We start from the raw sequence: 16,108 nt of genomic DNA, 5'->3' as shown, positions 1-16,108 counted from the left end.
TTATAGAACCACATACCCCCAAAGTCAATTTTACTGTACTTTAATACACAAAAATAAAATATATATATAATGAAAGCCTGAATATTTGATGGTACGATCAGATGCTTACAGGAGTATATAGGTTGTGCCTCAGGATACATGGGGATGGAGCAGCTGTCCTGGGCTGAGTGAGTGCTAGCAGGAAGGGCTACTCCCTGGGAACCTGAGCAATAGTACAGCAGGTAGGGTGTTTGTCTTGCATGCGGCCAACCTGGGTTCGATCCCCGGCATCACACATGGTCTCCCAAGCACCGCCAGGAGTAATTTCTGAGTGCAGAGTCAGGAGTAACCCCTGAGCACTGCTGGGTGTGACCCAAAAAGCAGAGAGAGAGAGGGGGGGGGGGCGAGCGAGCTACTACACAGGTTGTCTGAAGTCAGTGCTGCCAATGGGCACTACTGACCCATGTTCTGTGCTGGAGTCTGACTGAGGTGACAGGAGGGGAGGCCTCAACCGCTCCTCTTCCAGCTCTCACTCTGGCCTGGTTCCATCCCTGAAGCTATGTGGGGGAAACTGGATCATTGTGGAGAGGCTCTGTGAAATCCTCCCACAGCCGTGGGCTGTTGATCCCACCCGACCCACAGATGATATTAGCAAACAACCAGAACCTTCCAAGCAGATGCCGCTTCTGGAATAACGTCCAGCATTTGAACTCCACTCATCTTCAAAATAAAAATGTAATGAAAATTTGTATTTTCTTAATGCTTAATTGCTCTAAGCATGTACAAGGATTCCTCAACCCCAAATTGTCAACACGTTCTCCACTTCTTCAGAAGCGGCATTTTCCTGTGATGATTTCTGTTGCTTCCTCCCCACACCCTTTGGGAAAGTAATCACACACTCTTACTTTTGTTTTTCCCTTCTCTAATTTAAACCATTTGTTCACTGTTGAAGATTTATGAGGCTGCCATCTGCCAGTTTACTTATTCATTTACGTATCACTGACAAAAAAAATAGCTTTAAAATAGTGAATTGACAGGTCAAAGCCACCAGCTATGAGGCGATGCTTCTTAATTTCATGAACAGCTGATAAGAGAATAAGCCCGAGGAGGTATCTCTAATTTTCTCTTCTGTCATATCAGTAAAGTCATTGATTGTTTCCCAATTATTACCTGATCTCATAAGAAAAGTATCAGACAAGACCACTGCAAAAAAAATAAATTAAACAAAAAGTCTGCATCTCTCTGACTTTCTCCAGTGCTCCTGTAGTCAGAGCCCTAAGTCTGTTTGCTTTTCTATCTCCTGCCCTAAATCTGTTTGCTTTTATCTATAAAAGTTGTATTGGAGAAAGATACAAAGATCCCATTCCCTAGTAGCCCACTATCTTTGAATGTAGTTATCCCATTCACTCCAAATGACTACAATGAGTAAATTTTATTTTGCCTTGTGAGCTGTGAACAGAACCCTGGCTACAGTCTCAAACAAGGATTTCAGTGACAATGGCAGAAAATTGGAGTCTTTAGACCTAAGATTAATTTTCATGTAATTTGTATGTTCTTGTTACACTACAGTTTTTTATATGCCTTTTGAACCACATCTCGCTATACTCAAGGCTTACTCCAGGCTCTGCGTTCAGAGATTGCTCCTGGTGAGGATCAGAGGACCATATAAGGTGACAGCGATGGAACCCATACCTGCCATATCCCATATCACTGGGGTAGCATAGATATCTTGTGGGTAGAAGTCAGGACTGCTGTTAATCTGTTTTGGTGCAAAGGAAACCTCTAACCTCAAAGAAAAAGCCAGTCCAGAAAGTTGGTAGATTCCTGTTTGAGAATCGATTGACAGTACAATTGATTGTACTGCTACTCAGGACAGTACAATTTCAGTAAGGGGGTGGCACTGCTGGCTATGGCCGTGCTACTTTGCCTTCAAACCACCTATCAGAAACTCCTGGTGGGACTGTGGGCTGCGCTTTGTACAGTGTGGATGCGTGCATCTGCTCACTCCCCTTGTACACCCCATATGAGCCCCAGGAACCCTCCGGAACAGCTTGGCCTGTAAAAATGGTATGTGCTATAGGCTCAGGTTTTAGAGCTCAGATTTCACTTGGACTCTTCCTGGCTTGTGAGTCAGGGCATGGACTGAAGCTTGAATTAACTCTTCATCAGCCTCCAGATAGGGAAACATCATGGTAGGTACCCCGTAAGTTTGGATGAACATCTGGGTAAAGTGCCTACCTGGAGCCTGGCCCAGAGAAAGAAACCTGGGAAAGTCAGGTTGAGGGCTCTGCCTAAATCCATCATCATTCCTTCCTGGATCAAAGGGGAATCAGCTGGAAACCAGTCTCGAAAGGGGGAAAAAAGTAATTTGATTCATGCTGAAATCGAAGTAACTTTGTGTCTCTGAACCGCTGCCCACCCAGGGAGATGTGCGTTTTTGGAAAGAACAAAGCCAGAGTCCAATGGAATCAATCACTTTAGTGGATTGTTAAGTTCTCATGAAAGGAGGGAAACCATTTCTGAAAGAGGGATTGTGGTTTCCCCGACTCCGCCTTCAATCAGGTTGGCCCTGGTGCACTGAAAACCTTTCTTCGGATGAATATGGGGGTTTTGCCATTTTAGAGGACTTGGTTAAGTATAGAGGATGGCCCAAATATACGTGGGGCCTATTGTGTTGTCTTAAATTCGGACACTTGGCTGACCTAGCTAGCAAGGACCCCTCAACCCACTCAGTGGCAAGCCAGTGCCCATTTCCCTTGCTCCTTTGGGGAGCCCATAATGAGGCTGCCTTACACTGAGGTCTAATGTTCTTCCTGCTGCCCACCAGCTGTCTCCATGTATCTTTCTGTATCTGCCTGTGGCCCTGTCAGACCCTTTCCTTATACCCCTGCTGTGGGCAACCATGGTTCCTCACTCTTAGGCTGTCTACCTGGACATGTTGGCTGGCTTTGCCTCTGGACCCAACTCCAGAGCTTGGGGCTTAACTGGCTCTCCAGCCTGGAGATAAAGGTTCTTGGAACAGGCTGTGTGTGCTTCTCAGGAGAGAGCTTTTTTAGCCTACATTGGTTTCCTGGCGCCGTCCTAACCAAGTGCTATAAACAAATCACTGAAATTGATTCTCACCCTGTCTGAGAGATTCAGTCTGCCCATAGGTCCACGTGCTCTGAGACTCTAGAGGACTCTCTCTTCTTGCCTCTTTGAAGCTTCTTTGGTTTTTTGGCACCTGGCAAATACTTTCATCAGATCTCATTTCACGGCACAGAGCATTCAGTTCTATATGTCTTCCTGGGCCTTTTCTGACTTCATGTGACACTGTCCTCTTTTTAGTCACATTTCCCTCTCTTTACCAGGACAGTAGCCTGGGAGAAGGCCAAAACCAGTATGACAAATTCTGAACTGGCTGATATTTGTAAAGACCCTTTCTCCAAATAAAACCATTGTTTGAGGTTCAGTGTGGGCAGGGGTTGGGGGGTGGACACTATTCCAATGACTACAGACATGTCAGAACAGAATTTTCCCTGTAGAGGGCTCTCTATTTGGGGGGGGGTTACACCTGGCGATGCTCAGGGGTTACTCCTGGCTCTGCACTCAGAATCACTCGTGGCAGTGCTCGGGGGACCATATGGGATGCTGGGTATCAAACCTGGGTGGGCTGCTGTGCAAGGCAAATGCCCTACACACTGTGCTATCACTCTCATTTATAAAACACAAAGGCAGACCTGGTTGGGTGGGTTCAGGTGCCACACAAACTCATCCCACCCCTCCTGCCATACTCAGGTCCACAAAATCATTTACAGTGGCCCAAATCTCTTCTTTCTTCAAGAGAGCGCTTTCCTTCTCTGCAGTCAGTCTTCTCTGGTCCCCCACTCTCAAGTCTGTCAGTGAGGCTGTGTGTGAAAGAACCTCCACATGGTTCATTTTAAAGGAAATGGAATTCCTTTCCAATAGAAGAGAGTGGATGCCAACCAGTGCCACAAACCTGTGTGCTCAGATCTCCATGCTGTCCCAGGGGGCTATCCTGCTCAGTTGTAGAAATCTGCAGGCTGAGCTATTAGCTCAAGTCTGCTCTCCATGATCAAAACATGAGACTAGACTTGCTACTAGCTGGCACCAGCCAACGGTGAAAAGAGAACAGAATCAGGGTGAGATCGTGGAACTCTGGATAGGCAGGTGAACCAGGGAGACTCTATAGCTGCACAAGTCATAGCCAACTGATCCGATCTCTCTCTCTCACATGATCATCATAATCAAATGCTAAAGAGTCAATGGGTGTGGGTTTGCTAGCTGATCAAATGAAACATTTGACGAAACAATGAGAGGTATCAAATGATACCTCTCCAGGTATCTCAGTGAGCACCAAGAGAGAAACAGTTGATTCGGTAGATGGGAGCACACATGGAAAACCCTACTTTTGGAATGCTTTGATCAATATATTTGGCGTGAAATGTCATGAGAAGCAACTGGGTCAGCAGCCCCTTGAGGGCAACATATTCTTCTGAGGGCAACATATTTTGAGAGATGGGTGAAGTGTGCTCAGATGGAAATCAGCAAATAAACCAGAGAGCAGAGATATTTGAGCTTCATACGCCAAACAAGGCTTCTTTCCCCATGGAAATTTTTTTTAAAAGGTGAGAATTATTAATATTATTCAGAGTCTGGCTGAGGTAGAAAAATGGCAAGCCACCCTGTGGAGAGAGTCATATTGGACACACTAATGTTTCACATATGTGAAATACTGGAAAACACAAATAATGATTGATAGAGCATCTCTTACCTCAATTCCTTCTTTGTTTAAGGCATATTCATCAAAATTCAAGATGGCAATCTTGATGGTCCTCGGAGGAGGCAGGACTGTGAGCCCGATGTTAATAGCATTGCTCCTCTTGGAGTCCAGCACGATGATCTCTTGCCTTTTTCCATCTGCAGCAGTTTTCTTGGTGATAAAAAATAAAGAGTCCAAGATCAATGCATCATCTTTGGTTCTTTCTGTATTTCGTGATTGAAAGCAAACTCACTACTTATTTAGAGAGAAAAACAAATGGCCTGGATTCAACTCGGGGAGGGACTGGCTACTGCTCAGCTCAGCACAGAAGAAACAGATCAGGGATTAGCGCTGAGAAGCCGCCAAGCCTGGGTCAGCAGTGGAACTTCACGAGTCAGACACATTACAAAATAAAATTGATTTTCCTTCAATTGGGAAAAATGTCATCTCAAGAAAAAAAATTTTTTCCCTTCAGAGAAGCAATAGAAACTAAACCAAAGCCTCTCAGCACTCCCTTCCTGTGAACTGATTTTGAGGTGTCAGAGGCACCTTGGTTGGCACTTATACATGTGGCCTGGATAGAGAGTCAGTACCGCACACTGAGGTGATAACATGCAATCCAGCTGGCACATCAGCCAGTCCCTCTGAGACCTCCTCTTACACATGTATCCTCTGCCCTTCCCACAGAAGCACCACTGAGCCGTCTGCCCAGAAGGTGGGTGCAGAGGGCCCGGCTGAAGATGGGAAAATGAAAGGCATGTGTGAAGGATGAGAAATGAAGAGGCAAGAGGACCAATGAAAGGACAGGTGCCAAGAGATGCCCAGGTATCCTCATAAAGGCCTATGGATGTGGCTTATGTGCTGACCTGGGTGCCCCTGGGGGCAGCACTCTATTGGCTGCAAGTGTATAAGCTATTGAACCAACTCATGCCCCAGAGCTGTGATCACAAGGCCCCCGCTTTCTCCTTTAGGTCTTAGAAAGTTAGAGGTGGTAGTGAAGGGGTGGAGAAGTAGATGTAGATTATCAGCCCCCTGGGTGTTCCTTAGAGACAGAGCTTGGGAGGAAGATGATTGTTTGGATTCATGGGAGAAGTCCAGATAATGATCAATTGGATGCAGTCCATAAGGAAAGACAGCATGAGGGCTCACTGAGCAGGGACTGGAGAAACGGATACTTGAGCTGGAACCTTGAGAACAATTAGCTGGAGCTGGTGGGGAAAGAGAAGATGCTACATGGATGCTAAGTCTATGCCACTGGGAACTGCCAGGAATGAAGCTGGAGGTTTGGGATAACCATTTCCATGGGATATCTCATCATGAGCCAGCCCAGGGCTCAGACCATACTCTGCAGGTAAGACCCCCACAGAGCCGCTGCCTGCCAACCCCTTCCCTTCTGGAGAAGGAAACTTGGAGTACAGGAAACAGCTGAGCTGGCTGGAGAAATGGACAAGGAGAAACAGGCTGTGGCCTCTTCGTTCTTCTGGAACCTTCCAGACTCCATTGCTAAAATTCTATTTTAAGACCTTAAGTATGCATTTGGGGATAAATTAAAATTTCTTCACAAAGAAAAGACTGAAAGCATCCCAGCTGTGTAGGGGCCTGGTAGCCAGAAGGAGCAATTACTGTGGGCGCTATTATCAGCTCTGAACAGCAGATTTCTGGGGACTTGGGGACATGGGGCGTCCCCATTCTGCAGGGCAGGTTTGTCTTCCATGCATCCAATCAAGCTTACCAGAAGCCCTTGAAAGTTCGCTTTAAGAGCTAACTTTAAATACGTCAGTGAGTGTGAGATGCTAAGAAAGAAAAAGTAATGGTTTGACAGAGGCTGGAGCCATAGTACAGTGGGTGGGGCACATTCGAGGCAAGCCCCTACCCATGATGGACCTGAGTTCAAACCTCAGCAACCCATATGGTTCCCTGAGACTGCCAGGAGTGATTCCTGTGCAAAAGCCAAAAAAAAAAAAAAATAAAGAAAAATGGGTTTTAAGAAATGTGAATATGGGTAACAGAAAGGAATATTACAGTTTGCAATATTGAGAAGCTGAGGGACCATCAGTCCCTGCAGGGGGAGCACCATCCTGGGGGAGGCTCAAAGTATGGTTTTTCGATAGAACTCTATTGCCATGCATACGCATTTCCCTGTAAGCCAAAGAGAAGATGGATGCCAAGGGTCTGGTGGTAACTGGAAGACTGCTCAGAGAGAGCACTCCTTGTTTATGGAGACTCACACCCACATTTTGTGAAGGAAAGAATTAAAGTTGGATTGGAAAAGGGATGATTTAATCTTTGGGTTTTATCCAGGAGGTATTTTAAATGCTGTTCTTCATAATAAAAACACTCTCCACCAGGTACTACTAAGCACTCAGAGGCCTTATGGTCACTCTGCCCAGGAAGAGTGGGTGAGGTGGGGTTTTCTGACTCAATCCTTCTCTTCCACAATAACCAGAGCAGCATCAGCAAGACCCTCTCCAAGTTCTCTGTGACCAGGAGAAGGTGCCCATGTCTAAGGATCAGAGTCACCAATCTGAGCATTTCAATCATCTTCTAAGGTCAGTGCCCCAGAAGAGTATAAATTCTCTTCATATGACCTTCACAATGTCCTTCACACAGTCTGTGACAGTGTCATTCAGGCTCTTTCAAAAAACTTCTCATTTCATCTACACCTCTGCCCTGAGTAGGGCCCCAGGGCCCAGCCTCCAGAGAAGCCCACCACTTTTTCTTCCAGCATCCATCCCACTCTGTCTTTCTCAGAAGCTGGTTCCTTATTTCACAGCTTTGATCAGAAAGTCAATGATTGTCCATTGTTTGAAATGACAAAGATAGGATATTGTTCAAAGATGGAATGGAGCTATGTGGCAGAAATCAAAGAGTGATCCTTGTGAAGAAGGAACTAGCAATGCTCCTTCTAAGGCATCTAGAAAGAAGAGGTTGTTGGGAGGATGACAGAAGGTGATGATTATATGTGGGAAATCAGAAAGTTACTCTGTATTTTGTAGGAGACCAGGCACATATCTTCCCACTCTCTCACCCCAAAAAGGAACCAATCCCCACCCCAAGATCTCTTGTAATACCAATATAAAACATAGCTTTAAAAATGGCAATGTTTTCCTGGTAGTAATAGAAAATGTGTATGAATAAAAAGTAAGATGTTCCTGGACAGGAAATTTAGTAAGGATGTCTTTGATCCCGTATATGTCATTCTAATCAAAATTCTAACTAGTCTCATTTTTATAATTTAAAAATGTATTACAGAATTAAAACAAAAGATTATATTATAAAAGTGCATTCTAAAAAGTTATGCACTTATAAACACTTTTTATAAATGCGCTGGCCAGAGTACAGTAAGTAAGGTGCTTGCATTGCACAAGGCTGACCCAAGATCTAATACTGGCAACCCAAGTCCTGCCAAGGTGATCTCTGAGCACAGAACCAGGAGTAAGCTCTGAGCACAGCTGAGTGTTGTCTCAAACCAAGCAAAACAAAACAAAACTGCTATACAAACCTTCCTTGACATACAATGAGATTATATCCTTATAAACGTCACTGTAAGCTACAAATAATATAAGTAAAAAATGCATATAATACACCTAACCTACCCAAACCTACATACCCTTGCAAAATCTACTATAGACTCAGAGCACTTACATGAATATCCCATTGGGTAAAATCATTTAACACAAACCCTATTTTATAAAAGTATTAGATAGCATATGACTTATTGAGTACTATGTTGGATGTTTTTGAAGGTGGCTTGAGCCTTCAAAAATTACCCAGGGTTTACTCAGGGTGATACCCAGGGGTTCTTCATACCTCTATACTCAGGAATCTCTCCTGACAGTACTTGGGGAATCATATGGGATTCTGGGGATCAAACCAGGGTCGACTGTGTATAAATGCCTTATGCACACTACTATTGCTTTGGCCCCTAAGTACTATATTGAAAATAAAAAACAGAAGCCTTAACTTGAAATTTAAAGTATGGTTTCTACTAAATACATATCACTTTCATCCCATTTTAGAATTAAAAGAGTTTAAGCTTGAAACTGGTGTAATTAAAATGAGGACACTGGTACTAGAATTGCTATGTTGACAGAATGATAATACAGAAAAATCTATGAATACAGCAGTCCTGGGATTCCAACAAGGATACCGAAATTAATGTCCACGACCATGGTCCTCCCGTTGTTCATCCATTTTTGCTCGAGCGGACCCAGTAACATCTCCATTGTGAACTTGTTACTGTTTTTGGCATATTGAATACGTCACGGATAGCTTGCTAGGCTTTGCCATGCGGGCGAGATACTCTCTGTAGCTTGCCGGGCTCTCCAAGAGGGGCAGAGAAATCGAACTCGGGTTGGCCATTTTGGCTGCATGCAAGGCAAATGCCCTACCCACTGTGCTATTGCTCCAGCCTGAGATTAATGTGTCAGAATCCAAATAAAAAAATCTCTTATTTCTATATAAAATAAGACAGAGCTGAAGAGTATGGCAGTTAATGTCATGCTGCAGGATTAGCAGACATGTCCTCCTTCGGAAGGAGGAGGATGAGGTGCACAGGCTTGTGTGGGAGTGATGAGGCCACATGGCCCATCCCACGAGACCTCTTGCTGTCTGGTGGCTATCTCCACCTTCGATGACTAGTCTCAAGAAACTATCAGTGATGGTCTATGAAATCAAACCTTAAGCAGATGCAGAGAGGATGAGAAGGAAGAACCCTTTCCAGGAGGATTACCAAAAAATAGGTCCCAGGAGAGGGCTAGGATGTTCCTCACAACAAGGGTCAGTACTGAGATAAAAATTAGGGAATTTGTGTCACTGTGATAAAGTGTCTGTCAACCACACTTCCACCATCTTCCTCAGTAAGAACTATCGGGGAATAAAGGAAGTTGGAAAGAGGTTCCATGTGGGCCCTGGCTCCAGTACAGAAACTGGGGTTGGCTGGGTGTGTCAATATGAACAACTGTCTCTGAGGTGAGAGAGTTGCCACAGCTACAGAAAGGGAGGAAGATTAGCCAAACCTTACAGAGCCCTCTGAGCAGGCTCTGAAAGTCCCAAATATGTCCATAAGTGTTCAGAGGAAAAGAGGAGCTTGCTTCTTAGTGGAGGAGAGGGGGATTTAGAGAAGAAGCCAAAGTCTTATTTTTCTTCCAGAAAGTCTAGTGAAGCTGGACTCCTGAGCAGAACCAGGCAGTGACACCCAGCATGCAGCAGAGCACCTCCCGCTAAGCCCTAACGCCGGGAAGCCTCCTGCATGCCAACAGTTGTCCTTCCAGAAAGGCTGTCTCTGGAGAAAGGCTTCGGGCTGAGATGTCAGATATGGCTTTTGTTTGTTTTTCGTTTTGAACGGCCAAGAAGGCTGCAGGGAGAGGGCGGGGGTGTGGACAGACACGGTAGTGAGTGAGAGACAGCGGCGGCGAGAACTAGGGTGAGACCTTACGGTGGTGAGATCCTCCATGGAAAGGGATTCTGTGAGGGCCAGAAGAGAGAAGAGTAGAAAGGTCACCGAAGCAATTCAATTCCTTTCTCCTCCACTGTCCAACAAGGCTGGAGTAATAGCACAGTGGGTAGGGCATTTGCCTTGCATGCGGCTGACCCAGGTTTGATTCCTTCGTCCCTCTTGGAGAGCCTGGCAAGCTACCGAGAGTATCCTGCCTGCACAGCAGAGCCTGGCAAGCTCCCCGTGGTGTTCCTGTGGCGTATTCAATATGCCAAAAACAGTAACAACAAATCTCACAATGGAGACGTTACTGGTGCCAATTCGAGCAAATCTAGGAACAACAGGAGGACAGTGCTATCCAACAAGACTAATGGTTTTGCTTTTAGATGACAGAAACGAGTCCCTCTGGGAAGAGGCTTCTCATAGGCAATACCCATGGCCACAGAGTTATAGCAGTCCTGAGAAACGCTGAGGAGGCACCCCGGTGAGGCCTGGCTGAAGACTGCCAAGGCTCAGAGAAAAGGCCGTGACTGTCATCTGGCTCTCCAGGTTAGGTCTGTGCTCTAGAACCAGCTAAAAGGACGGTCCGCTAATGGTGGCCCTCCAAAAGCAGGAAGTCACAACAACAGGACTATTTCTTACAGCGCAGTCAGCTCTCTGGTTTCACTTAGGGCCCCTAGGTGGAACACCAACCCTTGATGGAGACATGAGTATTTCCATGCTTCCCAAGAGGAGATACAGGTCAGACATTGGGATAGAACAACACAGGATTGCCTCCAAGAATAAATCTTTGGGAGGGCTGGAGCGATAGTACAGTGGGTAGAGTGTTTGCCTGGTACATGGCCAACCTAAGTTTGATCCCTGGCACCATAGGAGCCCAGCAGGAGCAATTTCTGAGTGCAAAGCTGAGAGCAACTCCTGAGCACGCATCCAAAAGCAAAAATTAAAAAAGTAAAATAAAATAAAGCAAAAAACGTACAATAAAAAACCCCAACCAACCATAAAAACAAACCACAAATATTTTAAAATCCTCTAGTTAAGAAACAAACTTGATTCAAAATGATTATCAGGGGAGCGTGACCACACCCTGATTTTATTTAATATCTTGAGGGAAAGGCAAAGATCATAGCTTTCCCTCACAATCATTCTGATTGTTTCCTTTTTTGATGGTGATGGTGGCAGGATGTCATTGTTTAGGAGCTACTCCTGGCATGGTGCTTTGAAGTCATTCCTTGTCGTGTTCTGGGGACCATCTGGTGCCAAGGACCAAGCTTGTGTCCATGGAGCCATATCCATGACCCTCACAGTCATTCTATCTTAGAAAAGGGAAATGTTCAGGCAGTAGTGAATAAAGGGGGCAGTAAATAGGAATTATTAAACTTAGAGAGGTTAACTTAAGATATCACATTGGAGTCTCAGGAAATCCCTTGAGAAAGATTAAGACAGCCAATAGCATAAAAACAACAGACAAGTTCACATGTCTACATGTCTGTGTGCAGGACAAAGCCATGCTCTTCCCCTCTTCCCCCACCACTTCTCCCCGACATCAGGAGGTCAGGTATAGGGGATCATGCCTGATTTCTTTTCATTTCAGAAAGGCTGACCAATGAGATCAAGGTCACATAGATGTAGAGTTCAAACATTGCTTTCCTTTCTTTCTTTCTTTCTTTTTTTTTGAAATGTCAAGATTTTAAAATGCTCTAGGGAAGAACTGGAGGAAGTGTTCAGAACATGAAGGCAACTGGAATCAAATGGAATCCAGACTTCCTATGAGCAGATGCAGGTTCTCTGAAGGGGAACTGAAATTATCCAGGTGGGTAAACTGGAGTTTGACCCCTTCATGCTACATTATCTTGGCAGGTCACTGAATCTCTCTGTCCTTCAGTTTCTTTTCTGGCACCTACCATAAAGGGATTTCGTTAAGGAGATAATAAGAAAGTGGAGCTAATGCACTGTGAACAATGCCTGGCCAGTAGCAAGAACGACAGAAATGGCTAGGACTAGCAAAAAAAGATGGGACAGAACATCTTGATCTCTGTATTTTTATAAGAATAACATGGTGATTCCCACATGCCAAATAACAGGCTGGCTGCCAGGACTAATCAAAGCAGGGTTCTGGAGTATTAAAAAGGAAACAAACTCAAATGGAGGTGTTTGTGCTAACCCCAAGACTTAATACCTAATCTAATTGAGGTTTCAACTCTACAGTTTCACAGTTTCAACCTCTTCCAGCAGTGTAGTTCTAATTGTCAGTATGGAATTTTAGCACCATTGAGGTTGTATTTTCCAATTCCCAAAGAAAGATGAGATAACCTACCACAAGACCTTTTTCCCCATTCCCCATAGGTAGATTACTTAAGTTTGAAAGAATCCCCCTTTCCCTTATCTTGCCTTCTTTCTGCTTAGTACAGACTTTTCCATTTGCAAGATGGGTACTGTGCAATTAATGAATCAGTTTCTGAAGCCAATCAGATATTTAATGTCCATTTGATTGGATTCTTGTTATTGAACAGGAGTTTCTTCTTAGCTAGGAAATAAGAATGCCTTCATGATTGAAGCAAGAATGGCCATAAATTAAGTCATCACTACTAAACGCGCAGTGGTAGAGTATTTGCTTTACATGCAGCCAGCCCAGCTGAGCCGGGTTCGATTCCTCCACCCCTCTCGGAGAGCCTGGCAAGCCACCGAGAGTATCTTGCCCGCACGGCAAAGCCTAGCAAACTACCCATGACATATTCGAAATGCCAAACACAGTAACACCAAGTCTCAAAATGAAGACATTACTGGGCCCGCTCCAGCAAATCGATGAACGGGAGGTCAGTGTTACAGTACTTAACATCCTTAAACATCTAAGAAGAAAAATGTCTGATCAATCAAAAACAAGAAAGTGTATCTTATATAATGAATATTTTACAACTTTGAGTACCCAAGTTACTTTAAAACAAAGTGCTCTTTTCATGCACAGAGAGCCCGAGCTCTTCTGAAGGGAAACCCAGGAGTCTCTGGTGAGATTCTCTCTGGCAAAGAAGACTATGGTTAAAAAGATATTTCTGGCAACCAGTCATTGATTTAGACTTTCAAAAGTTCGATAGATTTTTGGACAGGAGTGTTGGGTAGAGAGAAGGTTATTCTTTAGGAAGAGGATAGGAAACAGCTTTGAAAATCGGAAACAAAGAATGAAGAGATTGTTTCTTAGATGGAAAGAAAATAGGAAGCATCTGAGTCTCCCTTTTCCAATTCCAGATACAAGGACTAGCCCTGTCATTGTCATGAATGAGATAGAGTACAGTTTCCATGACTACAGACAACACAGGAAGGTGAAAATAATGCACACACCCAACCCACACACCAAGCTCATTCCAGTACTAGCAGTGACTAAGGAATGCAACTTCCAGATTTAGGAATTATGGAACTCTGTCGCTGAGAACAGCTGATTCCTGAAATCATAGCCACACTCTCAGTTGCAGCTAATGACACAGAACCAAAGGTGGGCGTGGTTCTAGGAACTGGAACAGAAAACCATCCACCACAGTCTCATGCCTTCTGCCTGCAACACCCCACCACAAGGAGGGTTGAGGTCAGGGAAGGGCATGTGTGAGGGCAGAAACTTCCATGAGCAGGACAGGACAAGGGAAGAAGGAGGAGGAAGGGGAGTTGATGAAAGATTGTGGAAACTTGCCATCTGGACGGGTCAATAGGGTTTATTTTCCAATGTTCCCTGAACAGAGGATCACCCCTGAGAACATTTCAAGGGGGATTTTGCTTGAAATAAAAGAATGTAACCTTTTAAAAGTAGATTTCAGCACATAGAACTTGTTGTCCCCTGGGGTGCTGGCACTGCAACGGGAACCTGGATGAAGGATGTGATTTATGAAGGGAGCACAGCAAGTCTTGGAGAATATTGCAAGGTTTGAGCACTTCCATGAAAGGCGAGCGGCCTCTCCCAGGCCTCTCCCACTGCTGCCTGGCTGGCTATGTTCTAGAAATGGTAACTTGTTTCTCTGTGCTCCCTGCTAGTTGCCAAAGGAATGACACCATGGGAGAACCTCAAAATTGTGGACCGAGAAAGCGACAAAGACAATGATGTCACGATATAGCTGTCCTTACGATGGGACAGCGGTGGAATTTTCCCAAGTCCTGGATCGAGGAGATGGTGATCTACACAGGGAAGTGTTACAGCAACACAAACAGCAGCAGCTAAATAACAAGCTCAAATGAAAGTGGGGTGTCTTCACTTAGTTGGGATAATGATTTTGAGCAACTGACTACAATCGGTTGCCTTATTATTGAGTTTGGGGGCAGGGTGGGGGGGATGTACTTTTATACTGATTATGTATCTTTGCAGTTTTCTGTAACAGGCACAGAAATACAATTCCATGGTAACTGTAGTTCATCAATGATTCTAACCAGGAGACTTTTAAGCCAGCAAGGGACCCTCTGAATAATTACACTGGGAACCCCGGGAGATAAAATCATGTCATTAGTTGGGTTTAGAATTTCCATGCAGGCTTTTTGGTTTTCAAAAGGCCATGACTAATAAAATAACAGAATCTTCAACTAGAATATGTGGTAGTAAGATTTTACTCTGTGCTCAGGAGAATAAAAGAGAGTTGGGGAGAGGGAGTCTGTGCAGAGAGGTCTGGCTGCGAGCAAAGGGCCTCATTTTCCACTTTGAATCAATGGCTCACCGCCTGGGTTGAGTCCCTGGGGAAGCTTTTAAAAATAACCCAGGATGGGGCTCACCCCAAATCACATCCATCTTCATATTTCAATTTTTCTTTTAAAAAAATCACTGTAAATTGTTTCTGATATATTTGGAAATGTCAGAATAAATCAAGGTGGACACATTACTTCAACTCTTTCCTGGAGTCCTCTCCCATGGGGAAGAGCCTCAGGGAGGATAAGAGCATCAAGCAAAGAGAAACCAAGTCTCTCTCCTTCTTGCTGGTCTCTCGTTCACCCCACAGCTGTTCTATCCTAACTGTAACTTGGGATAGAGGAGCTCCTCTGGAAGAGAAGGAGGATGGCTACCCAGGGTTGGGTACAGAGGGTTGAAAGCTATTTCCAGGGCCCCTCAGGATGATGCCACATACATGGAGGATACTTTCCTATAGCCCCTGGGACTCTTTCTGCCCTGACATTTTTATTGATTTCTTATACAGTTCACCACATTTCAGGCCAGCAGTAGAAACAGCATCTGAAGATACTTGACACAGGATTTGTATCTTTATCCACAAAACATAATAAAAGTCATCTTACTAAAAGGCTATATATATTTCCTGCTGAGAGAGAAAACTGGATCCAGTTCCAGAAACTCTTTGGTAACGAAACAAAAAGCCCAACATTCTGTCTTATTCTTCCCACCAAGTGGCGACTTCAGCCTGGATCTGGCACACAAATCCTTGGGGTTTGACGTGGATGGTCTTAATGATGCCCTGAAACTGGGGTCTAGTGTAAGTTTCCTGATGGAAACTAAAACCAATTCCCTTTGCTCTGCACTGGCTCATGAAGTCTTTGTTATTTTTTGCTATGCTCTATTGTGTTTAATGAAAAACTTCTCATGAGCCAAAGTTTCAAAGTGGCTGTTTACAGCTGGCTTTTATGAAAATCACAGTCAAGGATTGGAAGCAGAAATAAAATCGATGATATCTGTATTGACGACACAGAACAAAGTCAACTCTCCCATGTATTCTGTGTTTTCATTCTAATTCCCATTCTCACCTCTTACAACATTTATAAATTAAGCCCTGTTCACATTTTGTAACATCCCCTCCCCCGGGGTCACACACTCATGCTCACTGTAGACCATTCTGGGATCTGTTTGGTAGATTTTTCAATATACTTACCTCTATGCTCCCACCTAGTTACAACTAGTCACATTTTTGGCCTTTTATTAGGCAGTAAATAACTCCAAGGGGTCTCCAGCCACA

General features: G+C 44.4%; 1 protein-coding gene across 9 annotated transcripts in view; it reads right to left on the bottom strand.

Annotated features, from left to right (window-relative positions):
• The window catches only part of FHOD3 (formin homology 2 domain containing 3), a 476,176-nt gene that overhangs the window by 39,943 nt on the left and 420,125 nt on the right, over positions 1–16,108 (bottom strand). For all 9 annotated transcript variants that reach the window (XM_056137948.1, XM_056137949.1, XM_056137951.1 and 6 more), the window contains one exon: positions 4,754–4,912. In XM_056137948.1, the coding sequence (XP_055993923.1) occupies positions 4,754–4,912 (159 nt within the window). The remainder of the gene's footprint in view (positions 1–4,753; positions 4,913–16,108) is intronic.

The sequence above is a fragment of the Sorex fumeus genome, unplaced genomic scaffold, assembly GCF_029834395.1.
Source record: "Sorex fumeus unplaced genomic scaffold, SorFum_2.1 ptg000128l, whole genome shotgun sequence".
Lineage (NCBI taxonomy): Eukaryota > Metazoa > Chordata > Mammalia > Eulipotyphla > Soricidae > Sorex > Sorex fumeus.
The sequence above is the reverse complement of the archived record's forward strand: the minus strand, read 5'-3'. Positions and strand labels throughout refer to the sequence as shown.